Source organism: Grammomys surdaster, unplaced genomic scaffold (assembly GCF_004785775.1).
Source record: "Grammomys surdaster isolate TR1022 unplaced genomic scaffold, NIH_TR_1.0 375, whole genome shotgun sequence".
NCBI classification, from domain to species: domain Eukaryota; kingdom Metazoa; phylum Chordata; class Mammalia; order Rodentia; family Muridae; genus Grammomys; species Grammomys surdaster.
In genome coordinates this window covers 314800-336596 of record NW_021604794.1, presented here as the reverse complement: position 1 = coordinate 336596, position 21797 = coordinate 314800, and the positions used below count along the sequence as shown (strand labels likewise).

The window sequence follows — 21797 nt, the reverse complement described above, 5'->3', positions numbered from 1 at the left end:
GTTCAGAGGATCATGACCGACACATGAAGGAGAGGTCATCTGCTAAACGAGGCAAGGTGGAACAGCTGGCAGAATGGTGTAAGCTCATTTTCATAAGCTGGGTAGAAAGCAAAAGAGTGAAACTTTAAAAAGGAGCAACTGTCAGGTGCCTTGCATCTCTACTTCCAGTACTAGGGAGGTCGAGGCAGGTGGATATCTGTGGATAAGAGGCCAGCCTGGTGCACAGAGTGAGTTTCAGTTCAGTCAGGGCTACACTGAGAGACTCTGACTCAAATAAATAAATTAATAAATTAAAAAGCAGCAAGCAGCAATCATCACAAACCCAAAATACCACATGGTTCAGAATGGCAACAAATCTGAATTTCCCTCTAAGAAACAAAGCCCTAAGCAGGTCAAAAACAAGGGATAGACAAATATGATGGCCTGATGGTCTGAGTAGGACCCCCCTACCTTCCCTCCTTCTCCATCCCCCTCTCTCCATAAGCAATAATAACAAAAGTTTTTAAAAAATCAAGGGAGATAGAAAATATAAAAATGGAAGAGTGTGTTTGCCCATGGAGAAAAGGCAAATGAAGCAACCCCCAGCTTCATTCCGTGAGAAAAGAAGCCAGTAGAAACAGGGCTTGAATGCCAGCAGCACACAGAGCTCTCTGCTTGAGGGAAGAGGAAGGAAGGCCCCAGAATGACTCAAGTAAGAGCAGATGGCCTGTAGGTGGGGGCAGCAGAGCAGCATTGCCCTGTGTGTAAAGGACGTCCTCAGCACGAGGGGTTACACACAGGATGAGAGCCGGGATCTCAGCTAGAGTTCTCAGTCCTGTAGGCAACTGCGCCCTACTATGATTTTCTATATCTTGTGCTGTCCATAAAATCAAGGGTCACGGTCCTCTCCACAGTACTGCCAGGAAGAGCAAAGACCAGGAATTACCAAAACACCCAGAGATTGTCAAATGCTCAGTGCTGGTAGCAGAACATCCTGCAGCATACACACAGTCTTTCCAAAGGGCCGTTGAGCATTAATAATATTTTTAAAAAAAGCCAAGAGGATTACATTCAGAGGGAAATGAGGAAGACACATTGTGCTTTTTCATACATGAGTGACAGCTCTCATACCAACAACCTCTGCAGATATTTTGATCACCCAACACTAGAAATGGCTTCTGGGTCTCATCCAGGCCGAAAGTGGCCCAGTGCCTCCTGCCCTAATTTCATTTTCTTCTCTTCCTCAGACAGTCACTGGCTAACTCAACTGGTATTCAGGGTCATTGTTATGCATGTAGAGAATGTTCCCTGATTTCTGTCACTCTTTTAAAGATTTTAGACTCATAAAATTTACCATTTAAAAAATGTGTCATTCATGCTAGGCATGGTGGCTCACACCTGTAATCCCATCATAAGAGAAACTGAGGCAAGAGGATTACTGCACATCTGAGGTCACCCTGGGCTACGGAATGAATTCCAGGCCACCTGGACAACACAGAGAAATCCTGTCTCAAAAACCAGAGGCTACGAGCTGGGGCAGTGGCAGCAGTGAAGGGCATGTGTTCGTAAGTGAGGCCTGGAGCTTGGATCCCAGTGGTCACACAAGCCTGGCCTCTCCACACACCTATAAACTCCAGTTCTGAGGGACGCTGAGGCAGGTGGATTCCTGGGGCGTGGCTAAGAAAACCAGAAACATGAGCTCAGGTATAGGGGGAGATTCTGCCACAAGGAACATGTGGAGAGTGACAGAGGACAAACAGTGGCTTTTTCTGGCCTCTATCCATGCATTGGCACCCTACCATAAAATAAGTAAGTAGGTAGGTAGGTAGGTAGGTAGGTAGGTAGGTAGGTAAGCAAAACCAACCTTTAAAAAAGAGGCATATCCAGTAACTTCTACTGTATTCATAAGATAGTGTATCACCAGCACCTAACCCCAGAACATGCTTTAACACTCCAGAAAGAAACTCCATAACCACTAATAATCCCTTTTCAGTACCCCAACCTTTGATATCATTAGTCTGTTTATCTCTATAGATTTGCTTAGAAGACTCAGAGAAGTGAACTCATGAGCACGTAGGCTTTTATGTCTGGTTCCTTTCCTAAGGTACACGGTATTAAGGGTTCATGTGACATGTTCTAGCAGGTGACAAACCTCATTCTTATTGTAAGCTAATGATCCATTTCACAGACCTGCCACATTCTATTTATCTAAGTCTCCAGGTGGACATTCAGGTTGCTTCAGTGTTAGCAGCTTACTGACGAACACAGAGGGAGGAAAGTCTTCAAGCACCAAGGCTGGGACTTTGAAGATGGACAGGTCTGTGTTGGCCAGAGGCCAGCATGCTTAGGGAGTGTTGGTTCCTATTCTCATTTTGTGTTTTTATCTTTCTTTGCACAGCTGCCTGGAAGCTGTGCGTGGCATCAGCTACTTCATTGGTTCTAAAGGTAAATGCCAAAACTCCAGTCCAGACACTAGGAAATAGAGACACATGGATGCCTTATGGGGCCTGAGCAGCCCAGCTCCCTGTATCGTAGCCTACTAAAACATGACTAACTCCAAGACAAGAATTCTCAGTACAACCAATGTGGATGTCCTTGATCCTATAGGTACTCTGCATGCTTGCTTTCTGCAACAAAATCCTCCTGTGAGCATTCTTCTACAGTTTGAGTTTATGAATCCATTCTTCCAGTTGGTCAAAGACCCAGACACTTCTGTACCCTTGTCGTGCAGCACCCCACCCTCTGAGCTTTCCTGAGATAGTCTGCACTGCACTAAGAGACCATTCTACCTCACTTTACTACAACAAGTGCTTCAGACGCTAGAATCCCCAGGGAGAGGAGTCTCTGGGCATGTCTGTGGGAGACTGTGTGGAACTGAGGTGGGAAGACCTGCCTTCAGGGGGGTTGGGGGGGAGTAGGGGAGATGCTGTGCCCTGTAAATGGAGAAGGAAGCTAAGCAGCAGAGGTCATCACGTTCTAATTCCTGGTTGTGGATATGATGGAAGCAGCTGCTTCTAGCTCCTGCCATTTTGACTTTCCTGCCATTACAGACTGTGCTTGAATAGGCACATTCTACCTAGAGTTGCTTTTGTCAAGAGTAGTTTACCATCAGGAAAGGAAAGTATAACAGCTGCCAGAAACATCTGTGTACAAGTTTTTGCATATAAAACTGACTGTCTCATCTCTTCAGTTTATAGCCACGTTGGAACTGAGGGTCACGCCACCTCGTTTCTCCTCCTTAGTTGTCGTCCTTCACAATGGCCGGCTCCAATCCTCCAAATCCTCACAAATACTTGCTACCCTATCTTTCCTATACAGGAGTCTTAGTGGGTGTGGGATGATATTGCCTTGTAGCACTGATTTGCATTTCTCTGATGGCTTAATAATTACAGCGAGCATCTTGTTAGCTGAAGGTCCTCTTTGGAGAGAGAAGCATTCTTGCCGTTCCATTTTTCAGTTTGACTGTTTTTATTATTGTTACTATTATTATTATTACTGAGTTGTATGTTTCCATTCTCTTATCAAGCATGTGATCTCTCAATATTGTCTCCTCTTCCTCTGCATGGCAGTGCTGGGAACTTAGCCAGGGCCCTCTGCACAGGAGGCAAACTCTCTACCCTTAAGCTACAGCCTAGCCCTAGGTGGTTCTAACTTTCCTGATGGAGTCCTTTGAAACATGGGCTTTTAATCTTAGTTTAATTTAATAGTTTTATTTTTATCCCTTTGATTGCTTTCATTTCAGGTATCTTATCTAAGAAACTACTGCCTAGTTCAAGATAATGATCATTTACACATCTATATTTCCTGTTAATTTTGTAGCTTTGGTGCTTCCTTTTCTGTGTGCTATGAATGGCATGTGTACAGGCACTGTCAGAGCATTGTTCACTGAAAACATTGGTGTTTCCTCCAAACAATGCTCTGAGAACACTTGTTAAGTGCCAATCAACCATCACCCAAGGATCCCTTATTCTACATGTGTGTTCTCTTGACAGTACCAGAGTCTTAGTTACTGCAGTTTTTAGATAGTTTTGAAACTGAGAGGCATACATTCTCCAACTTTACTTTGTTCTGGCTCCACAGGGTGCCTTGCATTTCCACATGAATTTTAAGATCAGCTTGTTTACTAGCAGAGAGCTGAGCTTTTGAGAAGAGCATGTTGGGTCCACAGGTCAGGGAAGCATACCTGTTCTGAGGCATACAGATGAGGCATTTCCACACATTTTGGCCTTTCATTTCTTCCACAGAGCATTGCAGTTACTGGTTAACATGTGCTGTATTTCTTTTCTAAAATTTATTCCTAAATATACTTCTTTGGCATTATTATAAATAAAATTTTCTTACCTTATCTTCAAACTGCTCTTAACTGATACATAAAAACAACCAAGTTCTATACCTTTATCTTACAGCCTCACCTGTATTGAACTTGCCCATTTTCTCTAATACTTTTAGGGGGAGTCCCTTAGAATTTCCGCTGCAGAAGATGATGTCATGTAAAACACTGACTTTTACTTCTCCCTTTCATCCTAAATGCCTCTTCTCCCTCGTCTGTGCCTCATTACCAAATGGGACCTTCAACACATTGGTGACCCTAAGTCTAGCTGTCCCCTTGTCTGTTTTTCTTCCTCAGTCTTTGAATTGAAGCGGGGGGAAGGAGCCTGTCACACTAGATTCTAGCATGTGGCAGCCGTCTTCTGCTATGTCTTTGCAGTAATCTGGTAGAGTACTTGCACAATTTCTGTTAGCCATTTCTGAGTCAAAATTACTGGCCAAAATACTGACTAGATGGTATGAAATGGGGCACAAGGAGTAAGCATGTATTTTGTGAAACCAAGTCAGCCTAGGAGCTCATGAGAAAGTAGTGGTTGGATAAAAGGTATTCTTAATGGCTGAAAATTTGTAAGAATGCAATGTGTGTTATGCCTGTTTCAATCAGCAGCCAGGTGCACAAGCTCCTCAAGATAGGCCAATAAAGAATAAATCACTGCAGATTGATGTAGTGATATGAATGGCTTTTGGGAAATATTTCATAGGCTAACAGTGTTATATTGGATAAGAGATATACAAAGAAACCATATGAATATATACATGTAAAATTTATTTTCTGAATATTCACAAAGAATACACTTGGAATGCTTATCTTGCCTTAAGGGATTTGACTATTATGAACTTCTCTAATATTTTACTTTTTGAGATTATGAAATAACTACATCATTCTTCCTTTCAGAGCTTCCCATGCCTGCTCTCTTCCCTTTGCCTGCTCTCTTTCAAACCCATGGCCCTTTTTCTTTGAGAGATAGCGAGAGGAGGGAGGGGGAGAGGGAGAGAGGTGGGGGGGAGACTCCCTAAATACATAGCATTAAATTTTTTTATTTAAAGGAGAAATGTCTGACTGAACCATGACTCTGGACTGCCTACCTTACTTCCTGATGGTTTCTATAGCAAAAGAAACCACGGTAAGCATTACTGCAAAGATAAAGCACACGTGTAGCTGTGTGCAGTGGACTACAGAGCTCACATGTACAACAGAGGACTGCAGAGCTCACGTGTACAACACTGGACTGCAGAGCTCACATGTACAGCTAAACAACAGTGGACTGCAGAGCTCCAGCCTTCCTTCATAAACCTTAGTGAAGAGTAACAGGGAATGACGACTCCGAAATGAAGATATAGGGTTGAGTTAAATCATGCCAGACATGTCTGGTCCCTTTGGTGTCTAAGAATACAGTGAAGAGACAGACCGCCTCCCACAGGAAACCTGAGTAGAAAGCTGGGGCACAGAGCTAGTCTCTGAAATGGGAAAGGGAAAAGGTTGTTCCTGGTGAGGTAAGGGCCCTAACAAATTTTAGACTTAGTTGGCCAGCAAGTATCTAAGGTCCAAATACAGCAAACTGGGTGTGGCGAGAGGGAGGAAGGCCTGAGGCTGGAGTGATGGGGCAGGAATCCTAAGATACAGGTGCACACACCTTCAGACCGGCACAGGCTAAAGCTTGGGTCAGGGAAGAGCTCTCAAAGGCCTCTGAGGCAGGAACAGTTTTCATCTCAGGAGCCTGGTAAGATTAGTGGTAGAAGCCAGAAAGCCTCATGGAGCCCTAGCAAAGGGACCAGTAGAGTGACCCTCTTGAGAAGTTAGATCAGCATGGGCTGTGGGAAGGTAGGAGTTCCCACGAGTCTCAGAAATGTTGCCAATTCCTTTTTTATCTCAGGTCATTACTGTGAACATCTTTGTTCAAATTTCAGATACCCAATTTAAATGCTGTCATTTTAATTTTGTAACCAGGCATTCTTGCACTTAAAAGGCAAATGTTCTCTGAAGTCTTAGGAAATTTTACTTTTTCACATCTCAGCCAGTTCTGGTTGCCAGGAAGCAAGGGAGAGATTTCCAGGCTCAGGACAGAAGAAATGCAGGACCAGGAACCCCGTGTGCCTCCAGAGGCAGAAGACACATCTTCTGCTCTTGCCACATTTGACAACAATGTACCAGGCGATGTAGGCATCCATGATGACATCTAGCATGCACTGAGTGTTAAGCTGGACCATGAGAAACTGCCATTGTTTGTCTCACACCAACCATAGTGATTCCTTAGGATTCCATCGTTCTACATGTTTTAAATGATTTGAACGCATTTCTCTCTCACATTGACCTCTAATGTAGAAACTGGACAGTGCTATTAAGCCACTGTGTAACTGTAGACAGAAGCTTAGCATGTAGCACTCCTCAAGACTACAAGGCAAGACATGACTCATGCCCAGGAAATCTGGTATCCTGCCCCTTCTGGATACCTGATGCCACCATACTGGGTTGAGACTCGAAGCCTTGACAAGCTCTGCAGGCCTCCATTATCAGGTAACATGATTCAGATGAGGCAGGATTAGCCAATGATGGCAGCTGTTACCTTTCATCCTCTTCAAAGTCTAACAAACATCATGAAGCCTGGGGATTCAGCCAGTCCCTTTAAAGGGTCAATCACTATGTGAGATCAGGGAAAGCATTACACTGCATTACTGAAGCCTTCTTTGAAGTTGGGTTGACATTTCTATGTGTTCTGAACAGTGATAAGTTAGAGACTCACTCAACCAGAGCCTTAGGCCAATGTAGCTCTGAGCTCAGCCTTCATTCCTGAAATGTCCACCTAATACCATCTGGCCTCTCGTCTCTGTCTCTTTGATCATGTGTGATCCCTAAGGCTAGGTAATCTCCCCTGAACTCCATTTTCATTATGTCGTTCCTGGAACTTAAAGCAGCTTGGCATTATGGGAATTGTTCCAGGGAATGTGTGACTTTGGCATTTGAAGAGCCATTGCTTAGCCTGCCCTCACCAGGATACCTTCAACCTCCCAGATCCCTCATGGAGCCTCTCTGCCTATCCAGCAAGCCTGCTCTCTTAGAAATGGCCATTCCACATCTGGAATCCCCCTCCCTGCATCCCTCAGCATTCTCAATACTTCCTGTCCTACTGTCCCAGTTCAACGTGTGTACATTCAATCCGTGCATGTTTCTTAGAGCCCCTTCTCAGCCTTCCAGCAAAGAGATCTCAGTTCCCACAACTCTTGAGGATAGTCTAGCACTCACTTACTCTCTTGTACTATGTAATCATCCCATCAAATAAGTTACAAAGGCCCTAGGGACAGGGATCATTATCTATAACATTCATTTCTTCAACATGTATAGAGCACCCACTTACTCGGCTCTATGTACTGAACTAAAGAGACACAAGCCAGATGTAGTCCTGAATTGTCAAAGGCTGATGGGTCATTAGAGAAAGGTGGATGGAGGGCATAGACAACTTCTACCTTTGAAGGTCTGAAATGAAACACTGTCCATTTGTATGGCTCACCCTCAGTATAAAGATCATCAAATAACATGTAAGATTTGGATAAAGTCATCTCAAAAAGCTCTAGTGGGTAGAGGGGAGAGACACTAGTTAATCTGAGAGTAAAGATTGAGACTTGTTTAGAAGGCAAGAGTATTTGTGCTGAGTCATAATGATGTGGAAAAATGCAGCAAGGAAAGGGCATTCTGAATACAATGTGGAAACGTGGAAAATGGCACGGAGGTAAGAGTGGACAGTTGGCTAGACAGATGGCTGGAGCTGAGAGTGGAATTGTGAGCCCCATGGTGTGTATACTGAAGCATCCAGTGCCCGAGAACAGGACTGTATTTAGAAAATATAACCCTTAAAGGTGGTCAAAGCACAGCCATCAGTATGAGTCCTAATCTGAGAGATTTGAACATAGAGAAATGCCAAGGATGCACACTCAGACAAAACATCACAAGAACACAGTCAAGAGGTGGCCATCTACAAGCCAAGGAAAGGGGCTTTAGGAGAAACAAATCTGCCAATGCTTGCAGTTTAGAATTCTGGCTTCTACTGAAAAAAAAAAAAAAAAGTAACTTTCTGCTGCTGAGGTCACTGCATCTTGGGTGACTCACCCTGGTCTGAACTGACTCACACAGAATGGTCTGTGAGATACCCGAGTAGCCAGAGTAGAACAAAGGACAGCAAGTGGGAAGACTGAGAACACAGACGCCTTGTGCTGATGTCTTGTTGTTCTCACATATAAGGAGCCTGGGGTTCAGTTCTTCCTGGTGGTGAGAGGAAGCTTTTGGAGGATTTTAAGGGAGGAGATGGCAGAGTCATAAAGCATTTCCATGACTCTGGAGCTCTCCAGCAGCATTGAGACAGGACAGGGCTGATGGCTGGAAGGAAAAATGTTTGTATATCATGGTCACGGCCCTGCAATTGCACCCAGCATGCAAAGAGAGGAGGCAGGCAAGCAGAAGCAGGGTCATATAGATGAAAAAGTTTCTAAACATGGATAGAAGACTCAAGGTGAAAGGAGAGTCTACAGATGGAATACTTTTGTGGTAGAATGGGCAGTTGCAGGAGGTGGAGGTTGGGGGGAGGGTGTCCCAGGAGAGGAGGGAAGTGAGGAAGGATGGAAGAGATTAAGTAATGGGAGGAGGTTGGAACTCCCAGGAAAGGAGGGAAGGTATGGGAGGATGGAGGTCCCAGGGCAGGATGGAAGGGAGAGGGAATGTGGAGCTCACAGATTTCCACCCTGGAGGAGTGTGTGGACCTGAGTTCTCCCCTAATAGGTAAGCATATGCATGGGATGGCACAGCCAGTGTGTGTGACATAGAGAGCCAGGAAGTGATGTCAGTGGGAAGCTTAGCATTTATCTCTGAAGTAACACTGAGACAGGTGTGCTGGCAATGGAGTCACTGGAAACTCCATCTTTGACAGGGTAGGAACTCTGGCTCTCCACAGTCTTTGCTATACATAACAGCTCCCTCACTCACTCTGTGTCACTGTGGCAAAGAATAGGTACTCATTTGTTTGAGCCTGTCCCCAGAAATACCTTGGAAAATGCATCTCTCTGAACATGGCAGGTACACGTGTCCTTTGCTCTAACGGGAAAAGCCCACGGGGACTCCTGCTGCCTCCAGGGTGACTATGCATGAGTTGCCATGAGATCTCAGCTCCTTGTGTAGCTTCCTCTCTCTCTTCTACTTTCTCTTCCATTTTCTCTTCCTGGGAATACTTCCCAATAAGCCTGACATAATCTAATTTCTGAGTCTTCATATGGAGAAATCCTAAGACTGATTTTTGATAACATCATTCTGGAAGACCCTATAACTAACTGGGAATGTAGTCCCCTGAGGAACATCAAATGTGGGACAAGAAGCAACTCTGATATGACCAAAAAGGAGATTGGTGGCAGGGGCAGCAGCAGGAAGAATCCTTGCTTCTGGCACAGAAGCCGGAGACAGATGTTCCCAGGACTTCTCAATGGTGCCAGGGAAAGCAGAGGGGTAAAGCAAGGAAAGAATGGAAAGATGGTTACAGAATATGGTGCAATCAGGAACAGCGCTTAAGGGACAAGTCTTCTCTATTCCCAAGAGAGCAGCATGTAGACTCCAGACAACTGGTGCTCCTGACAGGGGAAGCGGGTGATTAGATGAGGGGGTGGCACTAAGATGAGAAAGGTGAGCATTTTTATCTGCTAAGGGTGAAGAAAAAGAAAAGTGTTTCCGTGGATAAGTGAAGACAGAGGCAACAAGGAGTGAGGTGGGTGCTTGTGGAGGAAGGCTCCAAATGCATTCACATTGGGCAGGGGGCCCCAAAACAATGTCTGCCCAAACAAACAAAACATATCTGCCCCTTTGATAATCTATAATCTTAGCAGAGAACCGAAGTCCTAGGAAGATTACAGCATGTCTGGGGAATCAGGAAAGCATATGTCCACCCAAAGCAGCAGTTAGGGGCTCTTGGAGGAGAGCTTTCCCCAGGCTGGCTTGTGTCATTTTGCCAACTGATATGTCTACACACATCATGAGAAAACTGCCACATTCTTCAGAAATTAGAAATACCAATTTTAAGAAAAGTTGAGAGGTGAAAACTTATAGGGGAATGGAGGATCATGAGAAGAGTTTCAGTGAGCATGCCCGATGGCTTTAGATTAGAAGCTGGGAGCTGAGACACCAAGCAAATTTGCAGATGGCTTGTACTTTAGCTCTGGACAGAATTACAATGTGCTTCCCACTCCATTATCAGGGATGATGTTTCTGTGGCCTCTGGGTAAGTCATTCATATGAAGGTAGACAGGATACCTATATGTATATAGCACTGTAGCAGCTGTGGAGGCTCAGAGGAGTTCCAGCAGCCTCTTGCTTTCTTAGCTTGAACATGACTTTAAGAATTAATTCCTAAATAAGCAACAGTAATAAATCACAAACAATCAATCAAACAACAACAACAACAACAACACAAAACAAAACACAGAGGTCTCTTCAGACTGTGCCTTGTAGCTCGTCCACCACTTGTGGCTTGTCAGAAACCATTAACTAAAAGCACTTGAGAAGATTTGTGATCCAGCTGTACTAAGAGTTGAGAGACTGGGAGCCTTGCAGAAGTTCCATAGTATCTGGGTAGTGCTGTTGCTGGCCTAAGAAAATCGGCAATTCTGTCTAGGGCTTGCAGACGGGTGAGAGTGTGAGAGAGCCACTGGTGTCTCTGCTAGGGCAAAGACTCTTAACAGCCAACACACATACCATCATGGACTTAGAATATGACCCCTAACATTTGCAATCCAGGGTAAGTAATTGTGCTTCCAGAGCTGTGACCACCTTAGAGGCAGGAAGGAATGTGTAAGAAACTGTTGGAGCCCAGGTGAAATTCATAGCAAAGTCAGTTGCAGACTCATTGGATGAAATCAAACATCAGTCAAATGTAAGATGCACAGGATATAAGATGCATGGTCCAATACTGGGAGTATCGAGGGTGCCAGTAGCTGGTCACATGGTACAGACAGGTAATCCCAGCACTCTAGAGTGGAGGCAGGAGGATAGCAGTGCAAGGACAGCCTGGGCAACCTACTCAGACTCAAGATTCTTACTAATACTGGTTTTAAATGGTGGAAGTATAATACAGTGGCATGCACTCAGTGGCATGGTTGTGTGTGTACATGCAGTGATGACAAAATAAAGTCTCAAATTCTTGGTTTGTCTCCTCTTACTTTGTAATCCTCTACTGTCCTGTGTGAAACCAGCAAGATGTCATTTTCTTTGATGAGGTGATTGGTGTAGCCCACACACAATTCTTTAACGTATGGCCTAATGACTTGATTTTTTTTTTTTCAGTGCAATTGCAGGCAGGGCCGTGAAGGGTGTGTGTGTTGGGGGGGGGGGAACAGAGTGACAGCAGTGACACTTTGTTCTAAGGCTCACATGGCTCTCTGTCCATCTTTCAAGACGGTGGGGTAGCTTGACAAAAAAGACATTATCTCTGATCACTGTGTTGTTTAAAGGAGTTCTTCCTCAGGGTCATTTGCATAGTAAAACATAGTCTCAGAACAGGTTTGTAAGTTCTTTCTTTTTTCCATGTCAATAACTTGAGGTTCTCTGGACTCATTTTAGGGAGAACTATAGGAGACAGGACTAAGTTGAAGCCAATCAAGTAATTCCTCTGCACTGCACATGCAGTGGTGACTGTTCTCTGTATCTGTCTGCAAAGAGTCCTTCAAATGCATTGTTTTCATCAGCCTAAATTTAGGACAACACAGTTTCTGAATATTAAGACAAAGAAAAATAAATAAAAGCCACAAAAAGCCTTCTAGTTCAAGTATCTACAACACTCCCAACTCCTCTCACTACGAAAAGCACGACTGCCTGCAAGTGGGTGGATCACAGCTCCACAGAGGGCAGGGGTGAGAAGAGGTTCCAAGGGGGCAGCGTAACTCATTTTACAAACTGAGGCATTCTGTCAAGATGATGTAGATGCCTTCTCCACACCAAAGGACCATGACAACGCAGAATCCCAGCCATCTGGGGACTTAAACATGGAGAATGGGAAGGGTCTCTTAGTTTGAGAAGCTGAATCTGGGGATGAAGCATTTCCAGTTCATACGGCTTGCCCTTAGCTGTGGTAGGACCCCATACAGCCTCCACAGTGATGCCTCCTGAGCTAGCAAGGCCAGTTCTGCTCAAGGCAATCACTCTTCTCACCTCCCTTGAGTGGCTACCCCCTCCACATCACAGAAACAAACATGGAACCCAAGGCCACTGGCATTCCATACATTTCTATCGTAAGGTCATATTTCCCAGGGGCGTCCAGCATGAACCATGCTCACCTTCACTTCCTCTCATGACCTGGATGCCCCAGGTTCTTCCACATACATAACTATTTGCCCAGGATCTTTTGCTGGACCATCTGACAACTTTGTTTGCCTCTTCCTTTCCTGGGTTACTGAAGTGTACTCACATGAGTCAAGATGAATGCTCTTTCCTATAAGTGCCTTCCTTCCATTGATTTCCTATCTATACTCAACATCTCAAAGTCAGCATGTGCAATAACAGAATCTTTAACACCTGTTCTCCCATCTACATAAATGTCATCACCATCTACCCAAGCACCCAATTCAAAGCCTCAGGCATTCTGGGTACTTGCTGCCATTGTCTCCATAGACCATTCACTCAGTAAGCATCTGCTGGCTGTGTCTCTACACACATCCACATATTCACATGTGTGTGCACGAGCGCCACAAACACACACACACACACACACACACAGCTCACTACTCCACAGACCTTCCTTCTGTACTGCACCTCTGATCTCTCTTCTCTGTCCCTTCTACACAGGAAACAGCAGGCGACCCAGTATCCCTGCACACCAGAGACCAACAGCCTTCTGAAGAATGTGAGGTAAAGCCCCTCTTGACTCATGGTTCTGCCATTTCTCTTCCCAAGGCACAACAAAGCTCTTTCCAGTCTCAAAGCCTTTGTATTCATCACTCTACCAGGCTGAGCACATGCCCAGCTCAGTCTTGAAGCTCTCCAGTTAGTTCAGAAACCATGGATTGAACCTGTTACATTGCTGTTTTCCACCTATGATGGTCTTGGGCTTGTTTCACTGCTCCTGTTAAGTGGAAGTTCCTTGAGAGGAGGCATTGTGTGGCTGGCTCCCAAGAGGTTGACTAAGGAAAAAGATGCAGGCACTATGGCCCACAGCGGAATGGTGGAGGTTCTGGTTCCTGGCTCCTGTCTGGCTATGTTTTACCACTGTTGTAGCAGTTTCTTCTAAACAATGGATGAGTCAGCCTGGGAGACAACAGTTATCACACAGACAGGGAGCCTGCCTTGGCAAGGGCAGCCCTACACAAAAGCCCCACCAGCTTTGCTCCCGAGGGTCTAGCAGGCTTGGTTTGTTTTCTGCTCTGTTTTTTGCCTCCCAGCATGCTTCAGGCCCCACACAGGGGCAGGTGCTTATTTAGAAGCATCAAACAGCAGAAATGCCCACAGCAGGCCCTGCCCAGAGGGAGCAGGTAGCCCTCAGGGAGCCATGTGCAATGGGTTGAGAAAGGGGTAATTCCTAGATGGGCCACCCTGCCTACTGACTGCAGATTCTAAACACTTGATTCTCTTCAACAGGGGCTGGATGGAAGCTTCTGCTGTCGTCGTAGCAACCTTGGTGCTCCTGGGGCTAGGCAAGAGGCCTCAGGTAAGTATTTATAGCACAAAAGCACCAAAGGAGAGAGGACAGAACTGAGAAAATGGCACGAAGTAATCCTCCAAGTGCCATGTGCAGTCTGCGAACACCACCCAGGAGCTGCTGTGAGCGCAGAGAGCAGTGCCGGTTTCCTGCTGGGTAACAAGTCAACAAAAGGCCCATTGATGCGCACATCTGTTACTACTAAACACAGCGCAGTCAATATTTTCTTACACATTCTCCCCTCTTTGGCTTTAAAGGGTTACTGTCTGCCAAACTGTCGAACCCTAACCTTTTTCACGTCCACAGTTACCACATAAAGTGACTATAAGAACTTCAAGTGAAGAATTTAGTGCCAGAAATGGCCTCATGCTGGTTATTTCGTGTCTCTCTCTCTCCCCCCCCCTCTCTCTCTCCTCCCTCCCTCCCTCCCTCCCTCCCTCCCTCCTTGAATAGATACTAGGAAAATTTCAAAAAGCAAATCAAAACCCACACACCCTGAAAGACTTAAAAGATAGCAATCACATCCCTAGTGTGAAGAACCCTGCTTGATTTTAAAAGCAAAGGGAGGGAGGGAGGGGGACGTGGTGGTGGGAAGCATTGGTCCCTTACCTTAACACCTGCATTCCCTCTGGGGAGTTCCGAAGCTCATCCTGTAGGCGATGCCAGCGCAGGCAAGCCCTCAGCTCTTGCTGCTCCAGGGCCTCATGGGCAGGCAGCTGCGTGGGACACAGACACAAAAAATGTGCACAGCAGTCATGTGTTGGTCAGGTTTTCCTCAGCAAAGGACTTGCTTTGTTTCAGTGGGGGACAATTAGGGCCTACCCTACTCCTTGCTCTCCATTAAAAGAGGCCAAAGTGATCCCCTGAGTTCTTCCAAGGAGCATCAAGTAAGCACTGTACAGCCCCTATGCTGATGGTGCAGCCAGCCCTGACTTTTGAGTCCCTGGCCCTGGAAACTACTTACTCCAGTCCAGAATACTCACCTGAAATGGGGTCTTCCCCACAAACCATTTCTCCTTTGATTCCATCCAGCCTTCCTTCCCTGCCTTGTGCTTCTGCATGGGGAGGGGAAAGGCTCCTCCACTTACCTCTTATTTTTCTCAACCCTCAATTTTGTTAAGGACTGTTTATAGTGGAGCTTGCTAATGTAATCCAGATGACTCTGTTTGCATAGATCCAGAAAAAAGTATTACTGTCTGGACTCAATTTGGAGGCAGGGGAGGCCATCACACTGCTCCACAGAGTCAGAATTGGCTGCTGTCACATGGATGTGTTCACAAGGCCACATGGCTGGGATCTCCATAAGAGAAGGCAGGCAGTGGAGTACACTGCAAGGAGGGAAACATTCAGATCTGCAAACATTTCTAGGAATTACTGGTCTCTAATAATGGATTCATCACATCTCTGTGTAGGCCCTGGGTCAGGATGGAAGACTGTACTACCACAGAGGGCACTAATATCTCGCTGGAGACAATATGCAGCTCAATAAGGACCATGGAGCAGCTCTTTGTCAGTAGGGATGCAAGGGGCCACGGATAGGTGGTGGTGCCTGAACTTGCAGGGGCGGAGACTTCAGAGAGTGAGAGAGTACCACTGGCTTGGAAAGAGTGTGATGTTCTTAGAACACAGTGAGGGGTACTGGCAGAGTTGCAGAGGGGCCAGAAGATCAATAGGCTGATCCACAAGATATGCATGTGAAAGAGTGAGCTTATGTGAATGTATTTGGAGATAAGACCTTCCAAAGGTGCTTATGGTTAAATGAAGCTATCGCAGGGGAACCTTCAGGGCCATGGTCAGGAAGATGCCAAAGCTCTGTCTGTCTCTCGAGAGTAGAAGAATGATTGTGTGAGACTCAAGTGAGGAGGCAACCATGGGGCAGCAGCAAGAGCAAGAGGCCACCACAGAAAAGCAATCCTGTTGGTCCCTGGATCTGGGGCTTCCTGTCAGCTTCTTGAGCTGTTACTTCAGCTACAACTTCTGGAATTTGATTATGTCAGCCCAAGTAGAATAATCTAGATGTGGAAGGAGACAGACTTTATCCAGTCAGTGAAGGTAGTATACCACCCAACCTGGCAAGTCAGCTCACTTCTCTCCCCAGCTGCTGCTCTTAGAGGCCGCAGCTCCCCCTCATTCTGTAACTGGACATGCTTGGCTATGCACTGGGGCTCAGTGCTGCAGTGCGTGTCTCCATTAGCCACTGCCACCACTGCATTCTGTCACCCTCCTCTCTCCTGGAGCTGCTGCAGCCCAGAGAAGGGTCCTACCCTTGGCTCTCATGCCCCTCTCCTGCAGGAAGACATAAAAGGGATATCAATCAGGCTAGGCCTTGGAGAACAGGATTAGAGTGATGGATGTTCTCTAGAAACCATCCCGAACTCTCTGGAGGACTCTAGAAAACTGTCTGCCCAAAGGGCATTGCTATTCTTGTTTGTTGAAGCTATTCCATGTACTGGGGAAGGTGATGTGAGGTGGCCCCTATAGAAGGTTATGAGTACAGGAGTAGTGGAGAGACCACAGCAGCAGACAGCTTCTCCATAAGGCCTTCTGGCCTCTTCTACCTCTCAATGTGCATAATACCTGGCACTCATTTGCACTTTATTTTGGCATTTCTTCTCCCTATCCATGGACTGCTTCTCTTAGCCATTATCTTCTGGTCCCATAGGTTGAACATAGAAAGGCCATGGAAGGCATGTTGGCAGCTGAGAGATGCAGCCCAGCCTGCTCTGTCACTTGGTGAGGAGAGAGATGCTCAGGACAGAAGAATCAAACAGACAGGGCACATGGCAAAAGAGGGCTTTCTCTCTAAAATGAAGTCAGAGACACTATGGGATGGCTGAAATTAACTCAGGAGTTTCAGTCTGCTTGTCTTAGTGGGGAACTACTCAGGGGAGAGATGAAGACAAGGTGTACTGATATTCACCCTGTGTAGAATGTCAATGGCCTTGGGATGGAAGCAAACAGATATTTCACATACAGCTTCCATGTGTCTAGAATGTGTTAAGGTCACTCACACATTGTTCCATCCAAAAGATGAATATGAGCCTTCTTAGATCTATTTCCCCAAGGGGAAAATTAAGGTCCAAGGAAGCTGTATATCCTGTTGTACTCAGAAAGCCCATGATACAGAGAGCTAGGACTCAAATCTGGTCCAGCTCAGATTATAGCTGCCCTTTCAATCAACTGGGTAGCTTCTTTGGAGTGGGGTATATAGAGTGGTACCTGCTAGCTCCATGTGGGTAGAGGACAAGAAGACAAGTGAGATATTGTGCCAGTGTGTGATGACACTGTCTCTGTAGTGAGGATAAAAAAACACACACAGCAGAAGCGACAGGACTCCAGAGTCCAGCAAAGCTGTGTTGAGAAGTTTGAGGTATGAATCAGCTTAAGAACAAGAGATGGGGCCTCAAGGTGAAACACAAGATTTTACCAGCAAGAATGTTCTTGACCAAAATCAAACAGTACGAACAAACTTGGGAGTTTTAGAAAAGTGCCAATAAGCCCAGGATGGCAAGGATGGAGACCATGCAGAAAAGGAGTGGCCCCAGGATCAGGAAGTAGACGGAAGGTAAGAAACAGTTCTGCAATCCCATGCTCAGCAGAGCTCAGGGTCAGGGTTAAAGTAGAGGCAGTGAAAGGGGGTGTGATTGGTATTTTTCATACTAGAGACTGAGTCCAGGCCTGTGTGCTAGCAGAGGCACACAACCACTGAGCGGACGTCCTCAGCTCTTGAATATATAGGTTCAACCTATAGCCTACAGGATAAACAGAAGCATGGCCACTGAGTGGACATCCTCAGCTCTTGATTTGTACTGTGGATAAAAAATCTGCCTTTTGGGTTTTGTGACAAGGTATTAGTCAAGCTGAGGCCAGCCTTGAGCTCACTACATAGCCCAGGGTTCCTTCAAAGCTGTGGCAATATTCATGTTCAAGCTCTCCCATACTGGGAGTAAAAGTGTGAGCTACTACCCCTGGTTTATAACATTTTTTTCTGAATTTTGAGCATCACATAAGAATTTAGAAACACCAAGTTCCCTAAAACACTGAGGCTTGTTGTTCCAGCCACAATGAATCTCCCTCTAAACATGACAACTGACTGTGGTGGAGGTGCACAGGCCAGTTTGTCACACCACCTAATCTGCAGCATCAAATGCCTTGTCCTTCATCCAAAGATATCACACCTGATTTTTATTTTATTTTATTTCTTTAGGGGAGGGGGTTGAGATAGAGTCTTGTTATCTAATCCTGGCTGACCTGGAAGTTATAAAGACTAAGCTGGCCTCAACTCCTGTCCATCTTCCTGCCTCAGCCTCCCCCAGTGTGAGCCACACCCACTACAGATCAATATTTGAATCTGATTATTTAAAAAGCTCATAGCCAGGGAAGAGTACTCATATAAGTTCAAGTCCAGTCTGGTTTATATAGTAAGCTCTAGGCCGCCTGGTGATACATAGCCAGACCATGTCTCAGACAAAACAACATCAGAAACAAAATAAAACATCCTGTGTGTTTAACACTTAGGATTATGCAATGCAGGAGTCTGACCTCCTTCATGCCTCTGCTCAAACACATCTTTAACAGGGGTCTTCTCTGACTCCATGGTCAAACCAGCTCCCCCTACTCTGTGTGAGCTCCCCCCCACTCTGTGTGAGGCCTCCTACTGTGCATGAGCTCCCCCCACTCTGTGTGAGGCCCCCAATCTGTGTGGGGCTCCCCTCTCCTCACAGTACTTATCACATTGCTGTTTCTTCTGTTGTCTGTTCCATCTCTAGATGGTGAACTTGAAGGGAAGAGACTTTTTACAGATTTATTCAGCAAACATAGTATTTAGTGCACTTAGCATTATTGAATGAATGAGTGAGTGAGTGAGTGAGTGAGTGAGTGAGTGAGTGAAAACAGAACTTGATTTTGAATAGGGAAATTCTTTGAACCAACCTGCTGTGCTTCAGCCCAAAATATATCTTCCAAGTGAGTGGCAAATCCTTCGCTGAGCCACTCCTCTGTCCAGTCTCGGGCCCCGATGGCTAGGCCAAACCAGGAGTGAGCAATTTCATGGCAAAGACGGGTCCCACAGAGATGGCTCGTGCCTGTTAAGGTGCTCTGAGAGAGGAAGATGATGTGTGGGCTGCAGATAATAGGAGAGAGAACACGTGGAGTCCTGTTAGCACCCGTCCCTGTGGCTACTCAGTGGGGCGGCTTGCTTAGCCCACAGAGTCTGTTATTACTGTGTGCATGCCGGATCATGATGGACAGATGCGGCTGCGATGCTTTTAGATCTAAATCAAGTGGCAGTTTACGTTTCTGGCAGCTGTTCAGGTTGCTGTTTCTGCCAGCAGTTGTCTTCGTCATCAAGCGGCTATTACCTGTAATAAGTAACCTGCACTAAGTTTTATACTGAAAAAAAATTACAAGGCAATGGAAACGTTTACTATGAAATCTGGACTGTAAAAGAACAGGTGTGAGAATCTGGAGTCCATGCAGTCATGAGAATGATCAAAGAAGTTGTTCAGCCAAAAATTCTCACAGCTCACAGGCAAATCAGGAAGTCACGCGAAAGGCCAGGAAAAGCTGAAAAGAATAGAACCTCAAATCTTCCATTTCACACTAGAGCTGACTGTGAAGTTAACAACCAAAGGGGAAACTCCAGGGTAGCCCAGAGAAAAGCCCTGTGCCTGTAAACAGACTCTCCATGTAAGCTTCAGGCCCTCACAGACTCATGTGACCACGGCACCTCGAGAGAAAAAGGTGGGCACTATCCCTCTCAGGGATGCAAATGGCCCAAGGGTTGGCACCAGATGCCAACTCATCTAGTCTCAGTTTCCATAGTTTCTTCTGTGACTCCAAATACCATGATTAAACTGGAGAGATGACGTGGGAGGAAGCGGCTGTCAGAAAGGATAGACAGACAGAATCTTTGCTTTGCTCCCACCTTCAGCCTTTAGCATTTATCTAGAACTTGTTTATGTCCTTCCTAATGAAGAATTTGTTCTTTAAAAACAAATCTGTCAATTAAAACAAGTGAGTTGTGAGAACTCCCAAAGTAAGGAATCAGTTCTTTCTTTCAAAACCTATTTGTTTGCCATCATGTCAACTCTGCACAAGCCAAGACAGCAGCATGCAGATTTCTGGTCTGCCCCCACAGCCCCCATTAGAGAAAAACCCCACCTATATTTCTCTTGCACAATATCACCCATTCAGCTCAGAGAGCTAAATTGCAATCGCGGGAGTCAGGACTGCCAAAATAGACAGCTTTCATGTGAAGTAATAACAGGGCAGGCACGCAAATGAAACAGCATCTGCCAGGCTTTCCGGAAAGCCCACAGAAGCCCCACGTATTAAAGCAGTGTTGAGGCACTGAGGAAAAAGGGGTGCGGTGCAACAGGCACTAAGAGTCAAACAGATTACTAGCTCAGACAAAAATGTAAGAAAGCAGGCAGGGAGGGACCCTCCCAGCACAGGAGCCAGCCTCCCCTTTACCTTACCAGGAAAGACAAATGGCACAACCTGGCATTCTCAAATGAATGACCCCTGGCTCTGCCAAGTGTGATGCTACATGAAAAGCCACAGAAATGCACAAGTAAATAACATTCCAGACATACTGCTGGCAGCAGTACACCCATTAGCTAAAACAAAACAGAGTAACTTCAGACTGAGCAGGCTCATCTTTGGAGATGGTTCAGTGCACTGTGACAGCCACGGCCATGTGGGCAGAGATCAGACAGCTGAATCTGGTGCAAGCCAGGAAGGTTCAAAAGGGGATGCTTGGACTTGTAGGGGGACTGCCCCTGACTGGGGTCCACTGCTTTGTTCCAATGGAGGCCCATGTGAATGACTATTCCAGAAGAGATGGAGGAATTTACAAGAGTGGCTGGTGGGGAGTGAGCTTCATTTTTCATCTTTCAGTTTGTTCCCTGTGAGCAGTCATCTCCACCAGACTTATCTCCTCACCTTCCTGAACTCGGGTTGCCTCTGGGATTCACTTGGGACAGATCTATAGGGATCTACCTCAAGTTCCCATTTCCTACCTCAACCCTTTCTTCCCAGCCAACAGTAAACAATTTCCTTCTGCCCTGTAGGGAAGGAGGAAGTGTGTCGAAAGAGGAAGTGTGAAGAAAGACTGTCTAACATGTTACAGTAACCCTGTTATCACTCAGAGCAACCTGGGTAACAATGTCCATGTGGGACCCTGCTTTCAAGCTTCCAGTGGCCACCCTCAAGGGTGTTAAACACATTTGGGACATAAAGAATAACTCCAACTTTCCTCCCTCTTTCTGACTCTGAATGTTAGAATTCCTCAAGGCAAGTAGACTTTTTAAAGCACTGTTTTTCTCAATAGCTAGTAAAGAAAACAATATACCTCAGTTCACTTGGAGGATCAACAGTCAATGTCCTCTTGTTAGCAGGTCCCTTAGCATGGACAGCACCCCATAACAGAGAGCTTTCAGAATGTCTAGGCTACCATGACTTTGGTGTGCAAGGCCCACTCCCAGGTGCACAGTCCAGTCCTGTGTTCTCAGACTCACACATCTGGCTCAGGCTTCCCTTCTGGCAAAATCCCTGTCTGGAATTCTAATGCCCTGGAAGAGGGATCATCTACCTCAGGGAAGATAATTAGATTGCTAACATCTTCACACTAAGAGCAAAGGTTTTGCTGTTACTGTTTTGCCTTTTTAAATCATAAGTCACTGAATGTATTGTTTTTCCAGATGAGAGTTATGCAGGATTGCCATTTTAAATCTCAGAGTAAAAGCCCCTATCTTGAATTCTCTGCCACATCCTCACTGCTGTAGGTGTGTGTGTGTGTGTGTGTGTGTGTGTGTGTGTGTGTGTGTG

The 21797-nt window shown here is 45.8% G+C and overlaps 1 protein-coding gene across 3 annotated transcripts in view; it reads right to left on the bottom strand.

Moving 5' to 3' along the window:
• Positions 1 to 21797, bottom strand: part of Aopep (aminopeptidase O (putative)) — a 298386-nt gene that overhangs the window by 112259 nt on the left and 164330 nt on the right. For all 3 annotated transcript variants that reach the window (XR_003713119.1, XM_028781229.1, XM_028781230.1), the window contains exons 6-7: positions 18900 to 19089; positions 14577 to 14683 (exon numbers count right to left, since the gene is read on the bottom strand). Coding sequence is in view for 2 of the 3 variants with exons in the window: in XM_028781229.1 (XP_028637062.1) it covers positions 14577 to 14683; positions 18900 to 19089 (297 nt within the window). In the remaining variant the exon portion in view is untranslated. The remainder of the gene's footprint in view (positions 1 to 14576; positions 14684 to 18899; positions 19090 to 21797) is intronic.